Source organism: Sander vitreus, chromosome 14, assembly GCF_031162955.1.
Source record: "Sander vitreus isolate 19-12246 chromosome 14, sanVit1, whole genome shotgun sequence".
NCBI lineage: Eukaryota > Metazoa > Chordata > Actinopteri > Perciformes > Percidae > Sander > Sander vitreus.
The window spans coordinates 28945332-28968432 of NC_135868.1; the positions used below are offsets into that span (position 1 = coordinate 28945332).

Here is a 23101-nt window from a genome sequence, read left to right on the forward strand (position 1 = left end):
AACCGCGGTGGAAAAACCCCAATTGAGATGCATATTCCAAATGCGCTGTATACAAACAATGCTGCTAAAACCAGAATAATACCAGCATATCTCACTTGTCTTAATTGGATAGTGCTAAATTTGGCCTTAGGAATATGCTGTTTACGCGACCCATATTAAATCCGGAATACTGTCCTCTTCGGAATAATAGTGGGATATTAGCGTGCATGTAACCCTCCTCACTGTCTGAGAATTTTTTTTCCACCAGGCATGTGTTTACAATAGCAAATGTTAACGCTTTTGTGAAATCACTATATGTTATTGTCATGTGAAATCGAGCAATGACACACATTGAAACTGCAGGCGGGACTGTGCCAGGAATGCAGTTGCCGCCAGGACTAATGCTGAATGTGAGAGGCGTGTGGTTTATGCCCTGAATGCTCGGGCTTTGTTGCTGTTTGCAGCGACGGCGCAGAGGAGAAGGGTTTGGCAGTTTCCTCAGATAGAGCTCACAGCTGCATAGCTTTACTCGAGCTTCCCTTTAAAGAGTGAAAGGTGATACTGTTGGTGTGAAGGAGCTCCAACAGGCTTCCCTCTCCTGTCCTCTTCCTGTAGTGTTAGTGTACAGTGACGAGGATCTTCCCTTCACCTGCTCCTTGTGATCTACTACTTGGCTCTAAATCTCCTAATCCCTGGCAACACACTGAGGGGCTCTGTCGGCCCTCGCCCCACTGCTGCTTCCAATTAGTTTACCTGCCTATTACACCTCCTCAGCTTTTATTAAAGGTTTACATGAGATTTAGATGATGTGTGCTTCTCTACACTACCAAACTGAAAGCTGGAGGACTCCTCAAGCTTTCCAAGATAATAAATATGGAGAATAGAGCACTCTTTTTCTCTCTCTCTCTCTCTCTCTCTCTCTCTCTCTCTCTCTCTCTCTCTCTCTGGGAACCACAAACTAATTACATTTCAAATAATTGTGGCCACTTTTTTTCCCAAGTCATGCCAAAGAATGTTATGAAACCCAGAGGATTGCTGTGTGTAATAGATTCCAATTCATAATTGAAAAGAAGAGAGAGAGAAAAAAGCAGGCGGGCGGACAGAATGGGTGTTAACTGTTGGAGGTGATAGAGAAGGGCCGATGTCTCTGTTGTTCCTGGTTAATAAGGCTCAGTGAGCCTGGAGTGCAGACAAGGGCAGAGGCTTGGTGATTAGCCAGCAAACTGCCTTATGCACTGAGCTCAGTCTTGTCCTTGCCAATGCACAGACATGCCTTGCTTTTTATATCAAGACACATGCTCCTGCTTCAGGGGAATTTTAGAGATTAAAATAACAAGATAATCTGATGAGGTAAATGGTTTCATATAAAAGACAGAGTCTCTCAGCAAACACTGTGGCCTTGTAAACAGGGCTGCACAATTAATCACAATTTCATCGAAATCACACTATGACAGCATTCGCCTAGTAGATGGTGATCATTTTGGACTCTGGGACAACATTAAAATGTTTAAATGAAAATGACAATAATGATAAAAAAATTATCATTCCCTCCAATACTGTGAATCATATCAAAATTGCAATATCAGTCAAAATAATCGCAAATTAGATATTTTTTTTTCTCATATGGTGCAGCCCTACTTGTAAACCTTCATCCAAATTAACAGTTGTTTTTAAACCGTTTTTCCCACAAGTTGTTAACCTGACGCGCCATATGGTTTGTTACACAGAACCATCTGAGAAGCCGTCATTGGAAACTATTTGGAGAAAGGAAGGCACTTTCAAAAAGAATACCTGGCAGGTGATTGGATGAACTCTTGCGAAATAACTGATGCTGTCGCAGCATCTACGCTAACCTCTTTAGGAGCCGCCGTTGTTGTTTTAAAAGCTTTGCTGGGGGATCTTGAGCTGCAGCGGTCTGTGTGACGGATTGTGAATGACAACAGTTGGAGCAAACACTAAAGGGCCGCTGGTATTGTCCATTCTGCTCACTGGCATGGCTTATTGAGACTAGGGCTGCACGATACGAGGAAAATATGCGGTAAGGTTGAATATCATGATTACAATATTACTTGCGATACATAAACAGATATTAAAGTGTTCTCAGTTCTGCCTTTTTGCTGCTTTCAGTGTTCTGCTAAAATACAACAAATTGTTGAATTTAAAACAAACGAAAGGAAATAAATTTCAACATTCTTTCATTGAACAGATTTGAACATTGAAACGAATATAAAAGGCAACGCTAACAAAAGAATGACAGTTACATTTTAAAGTGCAGTTTTCTACAGATATTTTCTTTCTTTCACACAAAAATGTGTCATTCGCGATATGTCGCAGCCCTGTCACGATGTGTTTATTGCGCCCGTTAATATTGCGATGATGATGATTAAAAAAAACTATTTATTGCGCAGACCTAATTGAGACACACAAATATCCGAGCCATCCTGTGCATCTCAAAATGTCCTCTGTAAAAAATTTAAATAAAGGTCTGCATAGGCATTAATTCTAGGAGTGGCCAATATATAAAGTCTCCTATCATTGTATATACATTTTATATTGCAATATATGACATCGTCGCAGTCGGGAAGAGACATTGTATCTCCATATTTGACTCACTTGTCCTTGTTTGAGGAGTTTTGCTGAGCTGTGAGAAGCTGGTTTTGCAGTGTTACCGACGTGGTGAGAGTGCAGCCCAGCCCCAGTCACTGAGCACACCGCGGGCGTTCTGTGGTGCTACTTAAGTGTAAGGTATCGGCTCATTCAAGCTGAGGTTGAACTCAAATGTGGCCGACCCCTCAGGGAAACTGAGCTGCTATCTTTAAATATTTGACAACTCTGCTACACAAACTCTTCATGGCACTCATTATTTGTGTCTCAAGTCGACACCTCAACAGAAAGATTTATGTTCAGAGCTGGACTGGTGTCAAAGGTTACACATGGAGTACAGTGTTTTCTCTAGGTTTGTTGGAAACACATTTGGTGGGGGGGGTTTAGGGATGCTTTCTCAAGAAAATGTTTTGTGTTTTGTTTCACATCATTTTGGACCATTATTATTACCATATCTGTGTCTAAACATTGGAAAAGCAGATAATTAAAGACAAAACTGGCTATAAAAAAAGCCCACTGGGGGCCAACTACAATCATTAGATCTGAGTCATTTAATTAAGTAATTTAGTTAGTTTTGATGCTCACATTGATTTTTACAATAATTAAATGTAATGCTGTCCAAAGCAGCTTAGGTGCTGTGTCTAAGCCTTATAACTGTAGGGAAAGCCCTTGAGTATGTATTTGAGGGAGTGTTGTAATGTCAATGTTTGGCTACTAGCTGCTGTGTGGACCTGGCTCGACCTCCGTCGTTCCGAGTGTTTCTCATCACTCGCTCTGCGTCTATGATAAGAGACAATGTCTGGTTCAGATCTGCGGATTAAATCAAAGTTCATCTGCTGATCACGAGTTGTGTCTCGACCCCACGCTGTTCAAAGCCCAGCCCTTGTGGCCTTTCTGCTGCGTTCAGAGGCAGCTTTGTTCACCGCGGTCTTCAACTGCAGCGCTCGTCTTCCTCCTTGCTTCCAGCTGTCCCAACGCTCTGCACACGTCTTAGACTTTATGCTCAGTGGTTGCAGAAATAGTTTGGGTTCACTGTAGTTAATGGGTTTGCAGAGCTGTTTTTAGTTCTGGTCTGTTTTGTGTGCGGTATTTGTTTAAGTACATTGAATAAGTAAAGAAGTAGCCAGCTGAGGTCAATGTTCCTGTTTCCTTAGAAACAATATTTGATATTTCATGTCTTTTCAATTTGGTGTCTTGAGTCCCTTTTAAAATATGATATAACCCTTGTGTTGTCTTCACCGTAGTCCATGAACTTTTTTAAGCTTTTGGCGCTTTTTAAAACTTTTTTTGTCCCTCTTTTCAACACTTTTTTTTTTTTAAATTCATGGTCAATAAAATGACATTATACCTCATTTTTGAGTTTGAAAAAAAGCAGATATGAATTATTTTGACTAATGGAATAGTTCAGATCAGAGGATGTTGAGTGAATCACAGACTGGTTTATGTCAACGTTTGGTCAGGATGCTGTTTTGAAACCATTTAAAGTGATGGTTCGGAGTAATTTCAGTCCTTTGCGCCATGACCTCGAGCCAAACAACCCCCCCATAAGCTTTTTTCCCTTGTTATAACGTTGGTCGAGGTAGCGTTATCAGCTAGTTAGCTTAGTGCAGACACTAATGGATCCAGGTTTGTATCTCGTAAATTACCCCACTAATAATGCCCGAAATGATACCAAACTTCTACAGTAGTACAAATAGGTTATGTACTCATAAAACGATGGATTGGAAAGTTTGTAAGTACACCAGGAGTTTATTTAAATATCACTTGCCTGCTAGCTTCTGCTCTCTGCTGCTACTGCTACCGGGCAGTAAGACTAGTGCTTAGGGACGTCTACAAATTACAACACCGAACAAACAAATATAACACCAAAAATATTTATTAATTTAACTTATTTTTTAAAAGTAAGTGCTGTAGTACAACTAGCAGGAGACAAGTTATAATTGAGGTAAGTTTGGAGATACTACCTTATTTAATCATTAAATTAATAAATATTTTTGTTGTATCTCTTTTCGGTGTTGTAATTTGTAGATGACCCTAAGCACTCTTACTGCCGGTAGCAGTAGCTAGTTACTCTGAACCATCACTTTAAAAAAAAATTTCAAATGCCATGAAATCAAATAAAACAACCAAAATTCAATGGAAGTAATCATTAATCTTACCTGCAAAGAACATGGATGGCATCCATGTTATTTTGGGGCAATTTGGTTGTTAAGAAACGCATATTTCTGATATAAATTTTTTTTGAAAATGGGTCACATTTGACCCGAGGACAACAGTTGACCAGTTCCTGACTGAGCAGTTTTCCCCACAGCTCCAGGATCAGTGTCATCCTTCTGAATTTGGTATTTTTTAGACTGTATGAACTAATGTCCCTACATCAGAAAACACATGTCTTCAGTAACCGGGAAGAGTTGGGGCCCAGTTGGAAATCACGTTAGCTCCCAAACTTAACGTTAATTTGCCAGAAACTCAACCAGACGCAAGCCGTGTCTCTTCACTGGTGGAAAATCAACTTTTCTGAAAACAGGAATTAAATTGGAAATAAAGAGTAAAATATAAACTAGTATTTGGCATGAAGTATCACAGGCTGCAGAATACTGCGTGCAGTGGGCAGATTTAAAACGTCATGTTGCCATTTTTAGGCTGCCAACGTTTGAACCTTTTTGTTTTTTAATTTGTTCCATGCCTCTTGCTCTCACACAACCTCCACCAAGCAATCAAGTGTGGAGATAAATGGCTTTTAAGCATAAATAGCATAAGGGAATTGACTGTATTGTAAAATAATTAAACATCATCAATAAACAGTAATTGGCCATCTGGTCAACGCAGACTTATACAGTCCTTGGTGTTTGCAGGTGGAGCAGTCGAAGGTCCTGGTAAAGGAAGGAGGAGTGCACCTTCTGCTCACCATCGTCGACACCCCCGGCTTCGGTGATGCCGTTGATAACAGTAACTGGTGAGCTCCAGCCTTCTGTCATTGGCTAATTTAAGTTACTGTAACACACTCTCATTGTATCACTGACTACGTTTACATGCACATAATATTCCGGTTTTTGCCCTTATTCCGAAAAAAAAAACGATATTCCGACTAAGCTGTTTCCATGGCTAATGAAAGGGAATATTCCACTTATATATATATATATATATATATATATATATATATTCCCATTGACATGTAGCTGTGCAAAACTGAATTTTTTCAAAGTTTTCCACCGGTGGCGGATTAGTTCGACCGAATGAACACAGCGTCCCTCTTTCATTTCTTCAATCACATTCTTGAAAAGATCGCCGTATCGATGTTTGTGCGTATCCCAAAACCTGTGGATATCCAAGTCTTTGATAATGTAAAAGTAGCTGTGTATCTCCTCCTTCTGAGCATGCATCTCTACCTCAGCCGGACTCACTTAAACTGTTGGCTGGTTGGTTTGGGTACAACAACCATAGCAACACACAGAGCTGACCGTAAAGCGTGATTTATACTTCTGCGTTAAATCGATGCCGTGACTAGGTACGTGGAGACACAGACCCTACGCCGTAGCCTCTCGGGCGTGGCTTGGTAGCATTGCATTTCCCCCGACTCATTTCCTGGTTCTCCTTCTCCATCAACAACATGAAATCAAGGAGAGGGTTAACTTCTCCTGCTCCAGATTTCTCACCGTGGTCAGAAAGAACAGGGGAGACACTTTGTTTCTCTCACTATGACTCTAGAGTCACTACTCTCTCTGAAGATAATCACCGTCACTCTGTCACTCACTCTACCACACACTCCCCACACACACACACACACACACGCCGGCCCTGCTATTCTCTTAAAGAGATCGACGCACACACCAACTATAAACTTCAGGCCACTTACATAGGCTACGGTGAAAGCTCTGCGCGGAGCCTCCTCAGGACCATAAATCACGCATTTGCCCTAAACCGGCCGTGAACTGTTGAAAACTTTGGTAAAAACCCCGATTGAGATGCATATTCCGAATGCGCTGTATACATGTCCAAAGAATGCCTGTAAAGCCCGAATAATAGGGCATATCCCAGGTGTCTTAATCAGAAAATGCTAAATACTGAAAAAGGCCTTATTTGGAATATCCAAGCGGAATATGCTGTTTACATGACCTGAATCAAATTTGTCACATTCAGAATAATAGTGGAATGTTAGTGTGCATGTAAACATACTCACTGTACCTGACATTGATGTGAATTATTATTATTATTATTTTTATTTTACCAGGAATAATCCAGTAAAAAAAATCAAACATCAAACAATCAATAATCAGAGTTCAGTAACAGGGCATGTGCATTCAGTGGTCAGAAATCCTGTTTTTAAAATCGTCCATGCTGTGTGGTCCTCAGCTGGCAGCCGGTCATCGACTACATCGACAGTAAGTTTGAGGATTACCTCAACGCAGAGTCCCGGGTCAACAGGCGGATGATGCCCGACAGCAGAGTGCAGTGCTGCCTGTATTTCATCGCTCCGTCTGGACACGGGTAGGTACTACAGGGATCCTCCCGATCAGGGAATTTTGGCGCTGTTCGAGTCGTGCCAATATTTTTAGGGTTTAGGGTTAGGTCGTGCCTTTATTTGGGTTTGTCCAATCGAGAGACTTACAATAGGAAACGAAAACAGTCATACTAAAGCAAACTATAACAAACAAATCCAAGTACAAATCCAGCATCTTGAAATCTATACGTCAGTTAGGTCAAAAACTATTTCCACTGCCATAAATAATCTATTTCTTCAATTTATGAATGAAAATGTATTCTCTCACTCTTAGCTGGTAAGTCATTTTTCCATAGTGTAAGTCTCTTCTATAATTTCTAGCCATTGTTTTATAGTCGGGGGTTCAGTTTCTTGTAATTGCTTTTTTACTTGTGATTGATAGTATCTTGGCTAAATATCTATCATTACCCATGACAGTGTGGCCTTTCAAAACGTGCTAATACAATATTTCGTCATCCAAAACACAGTCACAGATGAGTTATGTTATGCATTTGCAATATTACACAATGCAGGACTTTAATATGGAGTTCAACTTTATTAGAGATGTATAGTTGCATGAAAAGTTCTGTTTATTAATCCGCCTCCAGACCAGTATAATCACTGTTTTTGAGGAGGTTTTTCCCACACTTCATTACTCACTCAGTCACATGGGAAGAAATAAGCAACGGAGCTGCAGAGTTCAACTGTTGTGTTCCAGTGTTGCCCCGCTGCTGCCTCTTTCTCTGGCCAGCAGTTACTGTAAGTAGTCCAAGGGGCTCTGCCTGCGCCCTGCTACCAGGCCGCCATGCAGGAATAACACTGGTGTAATCTGTCCTGAGCTCGCTGACCTGGACACCCCATTCCTCCCATCTGTGTCTTGGCTCTGACCACTGCCAAACACAACACACCACACACACACAGAGAGACAGACAGACAGACACTCTTGGCCTGGCTGTTTCCACACACTAAGCCACACTGTGCTGCCCACAGCAAAAGGTGGTTTTGCAGTCCAGTGCTGTTGAGCCGGTTGGCCCACAGTGACCCAGCCTGGGTCTGACCACAGCCAACATTCATGCATATGATATGGATAAGGTGATTTGTCATCTCATTCGATTTTCTGCTGTAAAGTAAGCGTATTAGAGCCAGCTTTACAAACATTTCTGATTTAGTCAAAAGCTGCAGCTGAACTAGGATTTATTATGGAGACACATGATACTCAACAGTCATGACAAATGTGTGTTACAGTATCAGCTGTCTGCTTCATCCAGATGTACAGTTTGAGGTCAGCCAAGCCCTAGAGTGTGTGTGTGTGTTACTCTAACCATCAAACTGTCTCGTTTCTTTGCTTCTTTCTTTCTTTCTCAGACTGAAGCCCCTCGATATTGAATTTATGAAACGGCTACATGAAAAAGTAAACATCATCCCCCTCATCGCAAAAGCAGACACAATGACTCCTGAGGAGTGTCAACAGTTCAAGAAGCAGGTGTGTGTGTTTGTCACTTCGGACTGAATGTACTCTATATGTTTCTGTTTGGCAAGCATTTTTCATGTTTTTTTCTTCAAATGTTATTGTTTGGGTCAGACGTTAATGTGGCTAAATGATTCAATGCCAGGTTTGCTGTTACTGTAGACCTCCACACTTTGTGCTTTTGACTCCTTAACAAGTCCAAATTAGGGATGTCAATGATTAACCGTTAACCCACAATAAGAAATTTGACCAGATCAGTTAAAGGTGCAATATGTAATACTGACAGCTAGTGTTTAAAATAGTTACTGCAGTAAAAAGTACAAATTCAAAATACTGAAGAGAGTTGTTTCCCCCGCCCCCTCCTCCCCAGACTCGAAGTTCACGGAGGTTGCCAAGGCTGAGACCGCAGCATCCAACAATGTTGGTAGACGCTTGTCTCACATAGCCAGACATTAATTCACAGCACAGCGGAGTAGCTAACATTAGATGCTGGCTATACTGACAGTCATAGAAGACCGTGCTCACGCGGAGCTCTGTGCCCAACTGACAGACACTTTTCCTCACACAATTACAGTAGCAACTGCTAAAAATAACACTACTTTGCCATCCTTTCCACCCAACTGAACACACTTTATTGGCTTAGAATTACGGCAACAATCGCTAAACACACTGCAAACTCACGATCCTCTCTCCTGATTTACAGCCCCTCTCTTGGCTTAAAATAACTCACCCTTGTCGGCTACGGCCGCTGAACACGCTACACATTGTAAACAGCCGTGGCTGCTTGCCTGGTCCTCCGGTAACGTTTCAAGTTAGCAGGGTTAGCATGGCGGCGTCGGGTTCACTTTACTGGCTGTGTCTCAATTGTTTTTGTGAGTAACCAACTCGGGTACTCTAGCTATATAATTCAATGTGAGTACACAAATGTTGAAATGACATAAAATGCCCGTCCCTTGTAGCCTTGATTAATTAGCCTGAAGCTAATGCTTGGCTAACTGTTCAGGAGGAGATTAGCCAACTCTGTGTCCTTTTGGGCTCTAAGCTGTCTCCGTCTTTCAAATACATCTCCAATATTCACCCGGGGTTTGTTACATCTCTGGTCACGCAACTGTTAGAAACGTGCCGTTTTCTTTAGGTCAGGTAGAATCTATCTCCGTTGAACCTGTAGCGCGCTGGGTTCATGTGTTTACAGGTATATCTGGCAACCCGGCCTGGCTGTCAAACTGGGCAGTTGATACCAACACACAGGCCAAAACACAAACGGACATTCCGTCACAGAACGGAAATTTCAAAAGGAGAAAATACTGGCATTAGCATTGTTGTTGAGTATTTCAACTTAGCATGTTTCCTAAATATCTGATGACGCATTGGGGTCATTTTGGATTTATTACAGTAAATATATTACATATTGGACCTTTTAAACAGTGAAAACAAAACTATTTTTTAAATTAAAAAACCATGAAAACAAAAAATAGGCTATACAATCTATTTCTTAACTGCTAGTTCACTTGCTAGTGCTAATAGTGCATTCCATTTTTACTCTGAAGTCAGATTTTCCGAGGTCAAAGTCAGAAACGCGCCCCCCTGACCTTGGATTTCCGAGCTCGGAACTCGGACAACCACAGAGTACCCCGAGCTAAAAATCCAACATGGCTGCTCCGTGTATCAACAGTTGTGAAAGTTGTCTTCTATCTTTGGACATGTTTTTACGCTGTTTGTATGCACAAAAAAACTGCTAATGCGTTGTAAAACTGGCATTGCTAACAATGGCTAACCTGGCTAGAGCTAATGAAAACGATGAAAATCCGACTTGTAAGTGGAATGCATTCATCTCGGGTGTGACGTCATTCCCAGCTTCGGCTTCCGTCCTAAACACAGAGTACACGTCCGCAGCTGTCCGCGAAACAAGGAAAGTATGTCCGAGACTCTCGGACGGGTGTACTGGGACTCCGTTGCCTGTTTGTCAGTTAACGGTTAATGATCGGTTAACAAGGGTCAGCTATCAGTCAGAAAAAAACCTCGAAATTAGCATGCCTCGTCCAAATGATTTATTTAATTATAAATCACAAGCCCCATGAAGAGAATACAGGAAGTTAGAATAAGAGTTTCCACCAATGTGGAAGATGTATAGTAGGGCTGCACAATACAGTATATCCTGTTTTTATCATCATTGCGACATCAACTGGCGCAATAAACACATCGCAAAAGTAGGGCTGGGTATCGAACTCAATACTTTTTAGGCACTGACCGAATACCCTCTGAAGTATCGAGTATTGAAAAATGCCTCGTCATTCAATACACAATTTCAGTACCTAAGGAGTAATTCACATCAGCGTCGGTGAGCCAATAAGCATGCAGCTTATTATCATTTATAATAATGAACATTTCTCAGCATGGCTATGTTCAGAAGATGGTGTTGACCAGCAACTTTTGCATGCAGAAACTGGAGTGAAGATAATGACCTCTTCTGAAGAGTCCATGTTTTTTAACCCTAAAAGGGGGGTGAAGCGTGATCACGGAAGGCTTGTATCATGTGGCTGCAACAACAGAATTGTTGTCATTACTTAGAATTGAATTCCTCATGGGGGAGACAGAAACTACGCACTATAGCTTTAATAAAAGAATGGTCCGTTCATTTTTATACTTTTGTAATTCAACGCAACTTGTTGTATTTTAACAGAAGACTGAAAGCAGCAGAACTGAGCACACTTTAATATCTGTTTATTTACCGCAAATAATATCGTTATCGCGATACTTTCCCTGATATCGTGCCTCCCTAATGTTTAGTGTATAGCACTCTGTATTGATGCACATACACTGTCTGTATACGTGTGATGGTAGTTAGAAATGGTCCGATACCATTTTTTGCTTCCCGATTCCGATACCTGAACTTGCGTATCGGCCGATACCAAGTACCGAGCCGATACCAGTGTGTCATATATTTTATTATGTTTTAAGAACTGTATACTACTATCCCTGTATGGATGTGATATGATTTCTATCTTTGTTGTCGGTCTGGCTCTGGTTAAACTCTTTGTGAAACATGAACGCCACAGAACTTTCTTTTATTATGCAGTTTGACAGTCAGTTATAACGGAAAAAGAACATAAATAAACTACTTTAACATATTTTTTCTTTAGGGCTTTATTACGTGGTATCTGATCGCTGCATTAACTCCAGTACTTCCCGATACCGATACCAGCGTTTTAGGCAGTATCGGAGCCGATACCGGTATCGGAACGTCTCTAATGGTAGTGTTGATGTGATGAATGAGCAGGTGTGTGTATTGACTAACCTCCAGCGGGACTATTGATGTCTCTGGACCCGTTTGTCCCACATCCAGTACAGCTCGCTCTACATCACCTCTCATCTGTTTTTCCATTTCCCCCCTGCCTCTCTCCGTTCCCTCTCTGCTGTGTGCAGATCATGAAAGAAATCCAGGAGCACAAAATCAAAATCTACGAGTTCCCAGAGACCGATGATGAGGAGGAGATGAAGATGGTCAGGAAAATCAAGGTCTGTTCCTCTAAAGCAAGCAACCCTCCATGAAACTTTAAATAATCTGTCTGTGGTTTGTTGGTTGGTTTTTAATTTACAGGGTACCGGTGGGGTCAAGTATTAAAGTCTTACATTTAATATTCTAAAAAAATAAGGCCTTAAAAGTACTGGATTTCGTTAACAAAGGTCTTCAATTTTGTCGTATATATAAATATTTTGTGTGGGTAAATTTATTTTATTTTGTATTTTTACTTTCATGGCATAAGAGCTCATAGACTTAGACTATTAGACTTATAGGGCCCTATCTTGCACCCGGCGCAGCGCAAAGCCCAACACAAGTGTCTTTGCTAGTTTAAGACCGACGCAGTTGTCAGTTTCCCGTCCAGCGCCCGCATTATTTAAATGGCTAATGCACCTGCACCCATCTTTGCGCCCATGGGCGTGCTGGTCTTACAGGGAGGTGTGTTCAGGTGCATTCTTGGCCTATTCATATCTTGAGGCAGCGGGAAGTGATCGCGCCATTGACCAACAAAAACCTGGTCTAAAGTCAATAACGCAGCATTTCATTGTTATTATAACAGCGCATTAGTAAAATGTGCCTAGGCTCGTGCACAGCACACACACACTATGCTTGTTACACACACAGGGACGCGCAGCAGCACACAAACATGCAAAAGATTAAACATAAACATATTGCAATGTGAAATAGTATTATGATATGATTTGCTCGTGCCTGGCTTTTAAAGGGAATGGGAGATGAAGTAAGACAGTACAGCCCTTTGTGCTTAGATTGTTAAAATAGGGCCCTTAGGGTGGAAACACTTTTTTTTTTAATTAAATTCAGGTAATGTAAATACTTCTTCTCTGAGCTTAAAATCCACACTGATTTTATATTATATGGCCGTGAAGTTGGCATTCAATTTTCTCCTAGGTGGTATTAAAAATCTTCAAAAATTAAAAAGTCTTAAATTTGACTTGAAGAATCCTTGGGGTACCCTGATTTATGTCATGCATACTATGTCTCTGTGCATGTTAGCGACCAGTCACAGTTTACCGTGTATTTTTAGCCATTGTGCAACAGTTGTGTCCCCTCCCTCCTCGCTGCAGGACCGTTTACCCTTGGCTGTAGTCGGTAGCAACACCATCATCGAGGTCAATGGGAAGCGAGTGCGCGGGAGGCAGTACCCCTGGGGTGTGGCTGAAGGTGAGAGGTCAAAGGTCAACTGTTCCCAGCCTAGAAATTGATGAACTAAGTGGAGTCTCTCTGTCACACACACTCACACACTCACGCTCACACACACACACACACAGACCACAGTTTCCACTGTTTCATTGGATTATTGAGCTGACATATGTAGATGGTTTGCAAAGCAGTAACACAATCAATGTGCTCCTTTTTTTGTTCTCATTCCAATATTCGGCGCACACACCAACACACACTGTGGTACTGTGTTATTGAGTAATCGCAGCACTGGGGCTGGGTATAAGTACTTAACCTTAAGTTCTCAACAGAAAAAAAGAGCCCAGTACTGAGTAGTATCAAAACTTCTCCAGTCGAAAGAGTCCTGCTCTTGATCCTTTTTGTACACACACCAAAAAAGAAAAGACTATTTGTAGGACTGGGCAATATATCAATATATGAGACTGCATATCATTATAGATTTTGGATATCCTAATATCATTATGGCATACGTGTTGTCTTCAACTGGCTTTAAAGGCTGCATTACAGTAAAGTGATGTCATTTCCTGGACTTACCACTGTTCTAGCCATTTTATTAGTTCCTTTTACCCACTTAGTCATTATATCTACATTATTGGTGATTATTTATGTAAACACTCATTGTGTTATATATTTTATTTAATGGAAAATGACAGACAAACTGTTTGATAATGAACACCAGTTAAAGTGCTCATATTATGCTTTTTAGCTTTTTCCCTTTCCTTTGTGTATTTTCAGTGCACATTTATAGGTTTACAAAGTGAAAAAGCCCAAAGGTGTTTTTTTGAAAATTAAACCATGTAAACCTATTCTGATACAATCTCTGAATACAATTAAGAACCTGAAAATGAGCATAATCTGATCACTTTAATGTAATCTCATGTCATAGTTTTGTATGATCTGGCTGAGAGAACCAGAGAACAGGAACAATGCAAGCCTCAATGAAGAAAAACACAAGCCAGTGATACTAATAATATGAAGAAGAAAACAACACAGTAACACATTCGAGCCAGCAGTGGGAAACTAGACATTTTGTCTTTAGCACAGGATATGAGAGCCCTGTATGACCTGACACAGGAAGTCGCTGTCACATTGTGGTGACACGTATGAAGCATGACAAACTTATTCAGCTTAAAGATGAGCAGAGTGCCGCACTGTGAATGTGACAGAGGTGTCTACTGTAATGAATGGGAGGCAGTGAAGGGAACATTCCAGATCATGTCGATTATGCGGTTGTCGTCTCAGAAGAACAGCAGCAGCTGAAGACCTGAGTGTATTACAGCCTGGCATTTTAGTTTTGAAGCGTAACTCTCACCAAAATGCAACCTAGGGTCTTTTGGGGAAGGTACCCGAGTCAAACGTTCGTTTAAAAGCATATTTAGGACGGAATCGCCACTTTTAAGATTTACCGTATTCTCGTTTTTTGGTCAAATGGTCTTTTGAATGGGAGAGCTAGGGACACTTTTATGCTAGCCTCAAAATAGCTATTTTTAGAACACTAAGAAGGCTCGACACAACATGAGACTTTGCTCCAAGTATCACCAGGGACTCTACACCTTAACCAAAGCATTGACAACATTGTTTGTGTACACAGAGTTTACTAAAAAGAACAACTCACCGTAGCTCTTGTTGTTTCCGGCGGCAGCCATTTTATCAGTCAAAAACAATCGATTTCTGAATGCAGCATAACAGGGAGGAGAGTAAAAATGGAAAGCTCCTAAAGCTTATATAAATGCACGGATAATTTCTTTTCGTTTTGTCGTTATTGAAAAACAATATTGACCTCGTAGTTGAAAAAGGAGCCTCATATGGAGTCCATTCATCCGCATTCGGATATCGACTCGTTTTGACTGCCAAGGTGGTAGCTAAGTCTCATGTTGTGTCGAGCCTTCTTAGTGTTCTAAAAATAGCTATTTTGAGGCTAGCATAAAAGTGTCCCTAGCTCTCCCATTCAAAAGGCCATTTGACCAAAAAACGAGAATACGGTCAATCTTAAAAGTGGTGTTTCTGTCCTAATTATGCTTTTAAACGAAGGTTTGACTCAGCTACATTCACAAAAAGACTAGGGCTGTCAAACGATTAATTTTTTTTTAATCGCATATTTTATCACATGATTAAAATTCTATTATTTTGCATTTCAGAACAGTTTTTAAGTACATATTAACAATGGAAAACAATTTTTACCAGTGTATCTTGATTGGGAATCAAATGAATGCAAAGAAAGTTACTTTATGAACTTCATTTTAAGATTTATAATTATTTATTTACTGTAAACAAAAGAAAAATGTGTGAATCTGTCATTATTGCACAATTCCTCCAAGTACCTAACTAAAAAAACTAAAAATCCCTATCCTTACCAGAGTCAATCTAGTGTTTAGTAACTCCTAAATAATGTTGTTACTCACTGACGTCCAGTGATCACCGGTTAATGAGCAGCTCATTTCTGCACAAGTCCGTGTTAACAGCCCATCTCCACTCTTACCCGGTACACTGTTGTTTCCACAACAACAAAAACACAGCAGTCTCTGAACTCGCGTTGGGAGTTTTGTTGAAGTTGGATGTAGTCCAGTTTGTTGTCTAATGAGCGGACACTTGCGAGCAGGATTGATGGAACAGGTGGCCGGCTAGCGTTAGCTTTCCACCTAGCTAGGTTATACTCCAGCCCCCGTTCGTGTTTCACCGCTGAGGATGTCCCCCCGTGATCGCCCGCTGCAGCTGCTGCTTACGCCGGCCGCCGCAGCTGCTGCTGCTGCCCGCTCGGCCACCGCTGCTGCTCCCCCGCCCCCCGAGGACCGGTGGTCTAGCATCACGTTAACTGTACTACTATGCTTAGCTCCGTAGGTGGTAGCTCAAGCTTGACGTGCTTCGGTGATATTTTAATTCTCCTTTCCACAACGTGCATATGGCTTTCGACTTGTCTACGTGCTGTCTGGGAGTTCTGTAAAATAAAAAGCTCCATTCAGAGTCATTGCTGCTGTCTTTCTCCATCATGCCTGCAGCCTGCAGCAGCAGGATGTGTTACGAGGAAGTGGCAGCTTGATGATAAGCAACGGTGCTGCAAAGGGTCAAAATAGAAGCCTGTTAGGCACGACGCAAAGCCGAGTGAAGTGTAAAATAAAATGCGATTTGAAAAATAAAATAAAAATGAATCGCATCGCGTCGGCCCTTAATCGCATCGCGATTAACGCGTTAACGCTGACAGCCCTAAAAAAGACCCTAGGTTGCATTTTGGCAAGAGTTACGCTTTAATGCCTCATTGTTGTAAGTGATTCTTACATTACCTAATTGTGAAAATATAAACTGAATAAAAAGCAAGAAACGGCGACCGGTTTGGCTCAGTGGGTAGAGCAGGCGCACATATACTTCAAGGTTTATGTCTCGACGCGGGAGTCCAGGGTTCGATCCGACCTGTGACGATTTCCTGCATGTCTTCCCCCTCTCTCTCCCCTTTCTCACCTAGCTGTCCTGAAAAATGTAAAAAGGCGGAAAAGCCCAAAAAAAGTTTTCAGCTTTTGCTGACTGGACCGAATTCTCGGTGGCCCATCTAGCTAGGCTAGCAATGGATTTTATGGAAACATATCAGAGGAAAACAGGGAATTTTTGGAAAATAGACGGAAAAAGGCAACATTGAAAGACATGGGGATGAAAGAAAGAGAGCGATTTGTGAACCGCTGCAAAAAGCAGAGCAAATCTACATTTAAGAACTGGATAAAGTCTCCCCCAAAAAATGAAAAGGATCAAAAGTATTTGCGGCACCAGACAGATTTGTGTTGGTGTATGTTATTAATATTTTTATTTAATAGTAAAGGTTGCTGACCCTCGGCATAGTGGATGACTTATAGGAGTGCAGAGCTGGAAGAAGTTTTCAGATCAATTTCGGCGTAAAATGATCCTAGGGGTTAATAACACGTGTGTACCGAGTCAACCGTTCTCTGGGATATGTTTTCATGCTAATCGAATGTGACCAGTTTTAGGGCAAACCGCTAAAGTTGTTGGGGCAGAGGGTAAAGTAAAAAGAAATCTCTGTTTCTACACCACTAACAAGGCTCAAAATATCACCACACTTCCACAGTAGCATAATGAGGGTCCCTACATGTTAACTGAAGCATTGAGAACTTTGTAAGTGTACAGACAGTCACGACCAGTCAAACGACGAACGCCGTGCAACCAGTAACCAGGAACATGGCTCAAACACGGATTTGTCCTTTAAGTAAAAGTACTGATACCACACTGTAAAAATACTCTTTGAAAATGTTACTTAGGTAAAGGTATGTAAGTGTCATCAGGAAAATGTACTTAAAGTATTCCACATAAAAGTACTCAATGCAGAAAAATCCTCACGTTTTAGAAACTGAAAGCGATCCAAACAGTTCTGTCAATCAAAGTGTTTAGTGGCTAATCATTTCAGCTCTAATTGTAGGCTGTTATATTGTTGGGTAGTTTAATAAATAATCATCGTATTTTATAAACTACATGTTTGTTTCCAAAAATCTTCATTTGTAAAGTAACTAGTATTCTGTAGTCTGTCAGATGAATGTAGTGGAGTAAAAAGTACAATATTTCTCTCTGAAATGTAGCAGAGTAGAAGTAAAGGTAGCATGAAAAGAAAAGACTCAAAGTACAAGTACGTCAAATTTGTACTTAAGTACAGTATTTCAGTAAATGTCCTTAGTTACATTCCACCACTGGAGGAGTGCTATGAAACTGGTTTGCCGTCCATGGGGAGTGAGTTTTGGAATACCAAAAAGGTTTTTGGCTCCGTGTCAGCATAAATATGAAGAGAGGGCGGGAGAGAGAGAGAGAAAGAGGGCAAGGTCCCTGGGAAGCTATGCAAGGCACCGCAGCACTGAGCAGCAGAGTCCCCAGAGAGCTGTGCTGAGGTTCAGTGTGAGAGGGACACACGCTGCCCCCTGCTGGTGCTTTCTGCTACTGCAGCTGTCCACATAGTGCTACTGCAGGGCCTCGGGAAGCCTGAGCCACTGTTGACTCATTAGCTGTGGTGGAATGTAATAAAGTACATTTACTCAAGTACAAATCTTGAGGTACTTTACTCTAGTCTTTTCTTTTCATGCCGCTTTCTACTCCGCTACATTTCAGAGAGAAATATTGTACTTTTTACTCCACTACATTCATCTGACAGCTTTAGTTAGTAGTGGTGACTTTACAAGTAAAGATTTTTGCGCACAAATGTGTAGTTATAAAATATGTTGTCCAATCCAAATCGGCTCTGTTGTTAAAAATAGTTTCTATCAGTTAAGAACCATTACTCAGGCCAAGTCTATCCTTTCAGGATATGGAAAAATTGAATTACATCATAGCTGGATTATTGCAATTCCCTTTATTTAGGCCTTCCCCAGTCTTCATTAAGTCAAAATGCAGCTGCAAGGATGTTGACTGGTACTAAAAAATGTGTATGACCTAACATATTTCAAAAAATGCAAATAAAAACGGTTTTAAACCTTTTAAGCTGTGTTTAAATGTGCTCTAGAAATAAACTTTACTTTAATAACTTACTTACTAAACTACCCAGCAATATAACGGCCTACAAGTCCAGCTGACATGATTGGAGGATTAAACACTTTGATTGACAGAACTGTTTGGATAGTTTCAGGTTTCTAAAATGTGAGGATTTTTACTGCATTGAATACTTTTACTTGTAATACTTTGAGTACATTTTGATGATATTTTTTACGAAAGTAACCTTTTCAATGCAGGACTTTTACTTGTAACAGAGTACTTTTACAGTGTGGGGTTTGTACTTTTACTGAAGTAAAAGATCTGAATACTTCTTCCACCGCTGCAAACTAGCTGTGGACAACCAACAAAAAGCACTAAGAGGAAATCAGGGAGCAAAACAATATATTGGAATACATCCATAATTAATCCTGTTAGTCAAATAAATGAAATCCTTAAGCACAAAGAGCATGGAAATGTGGTGAGGATATCAAATAATGTCACATGGGTAGAATAGTGAATAGACTGGTTAATAATTTCATGTCATGTGATGTAATGCTACGACCAAATAGAAAACTAAGCGAAATGGGTTGGTAAAAGATAAAAAATGACTAAAGTTTTCATTTATTTAATCAATGATTGAAATTAAAGTGAAAAATAAAGAGCTTCGTGAAATGGTAATGTTCCAATTTGGTGGTGACCACCACAAAATAAAGTAGAAAATCGTTTCCCTGTAGACGAATCCATAGATCAAAATAACGTGACCATTTCACGAACTGCCGTGAGACCGGGTTGCTAGAACTGTATAAAAACCGTTGTTATAAATTGTAGTTTTTCTTTAATATCTTATGATTACATTATCAGCTGCATTGCTCAATATCATTTGCTATACTGACGGTTTACTTGCTGTATTCATAATTAGGGCTGGGCGATATGGAGAAAATCAAATATCACGATATTCCTGACCAAGTACCTTGATGTCGATATTGCGACGATATTGTAGGATTGACAATTGGTGCTTCAACAAAATATTATTTACACAATGAGATTTTTGATAAATAATCATCAGAAATATCGATTTAATGACAAAGTGTGTAAAGGCAAATAATAGCACAGCTAGAACGGTCTGAGTTCAGAAAATGACATCACTTTACTCTAATGCAGCCTTCAAAACCAGGAAAAGACCACGCTTAATATATTACGATTTTACGATATCCAAAATCAAAGACGATATCTAGTCTCATATCACGATATCGATATAATATTGACATATTGCCCAGCCCTTTTCATAATCCCTACAGGGATCACTCATGTTCGTGTCATAATCACTCCACGTTATCGTGTCTGAACTGCTCTGTTTGTCCGTTCTTACAGTGGAAAACGGAGAGCACTGTGACTTTACAATTCTCCGGAACATGCTGATCAGGTGAGCAAAAACGCATCATCTCCTCATCCTTTAGGGCAGTCATGCTGGGCTAAGTAAAAAGGTTTAATGATAAATACATCATGAGTCTTTGTCTGAGATGATGTCGATGTACTAGAATAAGTGTGTTTTCCTTCAGTTCTTAAAGGGTAATTTTGTGTGTTGTTTTTTTTCTTCCCAACCTGGACCCTATTTCCCCTTGCAGTGGTGTCTAAGTGACTAATGTGAACAAAAATCTTTGAAATTGGTCCAGGATTGAGCGAGAATGCTGTAAATAGCAGCCTTGAACCGGGCTGCAATGTAACCCTATTAGGCAAATGTGCATCGTCAATTTGGTCCACTAAAAGTTCAGTTTTTGCTGCTGACAGACTCAGATTATTATTTTAAGTGTCTGACAACATTATGGAAAGGATCCCTACAGAGAGAGACCTTTTTTTTAAAGAGTAAAATCCTTTTTGTTTGACCAGAAACAGCTCAGAGATCGCTATCGCTAAACCCACCAGACTCCATGTAAATAATCAGTACTTTTAGCGTGTTTAGAGCCAGCATATTTCCACATGTAAATCGGTAAATTATGTGTTTATTTCAACTAAACCAGAGTGGTGATGTTGGAACAGTGAAAAGGTGAACTAATATGGCTTTTGATAGTTTTATTTAGTTTCTGTCAACTTTGAATGAAGTGTGTTTTATGATGAAAAAATTACTGTTTATTCAAATAGAGTCTGGCAATAGTAATATTGGGGATGTTTTTATGTTAAAAAAAAGATCGTACTCTTTAACAAAAAAGTCAACCTCTGTGGGAATCCTTTCCATGATGTTGTAAGACACTTAGAATATTAATCTAAATAGTCATTGGCAAAACAAGCCCTTTTAGTGGACGTAAAATAAAGTTGCGCAATTGCCCGATAACTTACAATGTAGCTTGATTCGCCGCTGCCAACTGCAGCGGTCTTGCTTCATACTGGACCAATTTCAGATATTGTTGTTCCCATCAGTCACGTACACACAAAAACATAGGAAAATAGGGTCCAGCTTGAAAAAACCAACTTTAACCTTTAAGACGTGGTCAGAGGAGTTCTGCTCAGGACTGAAAATGAAGCAAAGCAAAATACTTGATAATAAAATATATGTACTGTAAGCAAACAAATCTTCTAGTGAGAGTAAATGTGCTAATTTACTTCCCTCTTGTTGATTCCCAGGACCCACATGCAGGACCTAAAGGATGTGACCAACAACGTTCACTATGAGAATTACCGCAGCAGGAAACTTGCTGCGGTCAACTACAACGGTGTGGACAACAATAAGAACAAGGGACAGCTAACCAAGTAAGTTCATCTGTACACAGCTGTGGTGTTTGTTTTGCTGAAATGCACATTTCAGGGTCTCCACAAGGTCTTAAAAAGTCAAAAATTTTAAATCCAAATTCTAGGCCTTAAAAAGTCTTAAATTAAGTATTGTGTTCTAGGTCCAATATCATTTTAAACCAGACTTTATTGTCCTACCTCCATGTAACGCTGCCTCTAATGCTGTTGTAGTTCTTTCTTTCGCCAGTCATTCATTCACTTTTTTATGTTGTGATATATATATATCTGATATATTTTTGGAGGTAAAAATCTTTTTAATAAGTCAATTACTGCGTTTACAGTTCCTATTTTGTCATTGCTACAAATTAGATTTGAGTGGTATGTTCAGCCACAAACCGTAACATGACATTACCATCTTAAAAAGCTTCCTTTAGCACTTAGCTAATTTTACATCTGACTTTTGATTTAGAGGCACAGTATGCTAGCAGCATTTAAATCAGTGGGCCCTTTTTGTTGGGATAAAGGTCTTAAATTTAATTTATAATGGTCTTAAAAATGTGTCAAAAAGTTGACTGACATTAACAGTGTGAACTAATGGGATGATGTTGCTGATTTGGCTGCTGGTTCTATCAGGACGCTCTGAGCAGCTCAGTCACTGTGTAACCACGGAGGAAACTACAGGTCAGAGGTTAAAGTCTGCAGCCACTGACCTGCAGATTAAAATTGGCAAGCTGTCGCTAAAGCAGCTCGAACCTTTAAACCCATTACTGGCCCAAACAAAGCAGCACTAACCCCCGACTCACTGGCCACCAGTATCGGTTGTGTTTAATCTGACAGTACTAACCGTGGCAACGTCTGACTCCTGAACCACCGGCTGCAGCTGTCAGCCATCACCAGCACACTCTCACAGGCTAATGCATGATTTAATGCTAGCACGCTAAGTGTCTGTGCATCTGTTTGTTTTTAGAACTGAGACGGCTGATGGCATGTAAGTGTGACTTCACTTCTTCAAAACCTCTCCAAAGAATTGCATTTCCACTCCTCTCTCTGACCATTTTCATTTCCCCCTGATCTTCTAAATTCTTTTTTCTTTTTTTTTCTTTTTTCACCTGCAATTTGAGATTCATGCATTCATTTAAATGAAGCATTGAAAAATTGGGTTAAATTATTGGGCTCTACATTAATGCTGCCATCAGTCTGGGACTGGCCCCAGACGAGCCCTCGTTGAAAATCTTTTCGTCATCCTTTTGTAGACACACTGACATTGTGATCCCCAGAGCCAAGCTAGCAGCGTAGCTAACAGCTAATAATAACTGGTCTGATAAGGTACATTTCTGCTTCCATTAGCCCTCATTTCTACAGCTAATGTGAACAAATCTAGCTAGCTAATCCGCAAACATGCTAATATAGTCGATAACAATGTAAAAGATGCTTCTACTCAGCTCAATTAACATTGCTCATTCACATATCAGACACATTTTACATTCACAAACAAGATGATATCAGCTGCTGCAGAGCTAAGGACCTCCAATATGGCTGCTGGAAAGTGTGGTTTGTTTTTTTCTCCAGCTGGACGAGTAGGTAGCGTGTCAAGACATCATTGTAGCAGGGCGTGGTTAGTTCCATGCTTTATTCCCTTTTATTCCCTGTCCCCTTCCCGCTCCAACCCTCG

At 40.4% G+C, this 23101-nt stretch overlaps 1 protein-coding gene across 3 annotated transcripts in view; it reads left to right on the plus strand.

Moving 5' to 3' along the window:
• septin7a (septin 7a) overlaps window positions 1-23101 on the plus strand; it is a 48469-nt gene that overhangs the window by 20499 nt on the left and 4869 nt on the right. For 2 of the 3 annotated variants that reach the window (XM_078266919.1, XM_078266917.1), the window contains 8 exons: window positions 5439-5539; window positions 6937-7071; window positions 8429-8546; window positions 11955-12047; window positions 13137-13233; window positions 20077-20128; window positions 21325-21450; window positions 22397-22417. In XM_078266919.1, coding sequence (XP_078123045.1) covers window positions 5439-5539; window positions 6937-7071; window positions 8429-8546; window positions 11955-12047; window positions 13137-13233; window positions 20077-20128; window positions 21325-21450; window positions 22397-22417 — 743 coding nt within the window. The remainder of the gene's footprint in view (window positions 1-5438; window positions 5540-6936; window positions 7072-8428; window positions 8547-11954; window positions 12048-13136; window positions 13234-20076; window positions 20129-21324; window positions 21451-22396; window positions 22418-23101) is intronic. The other variant, XM_078266918.1, reaches the window with a different exon arrangement.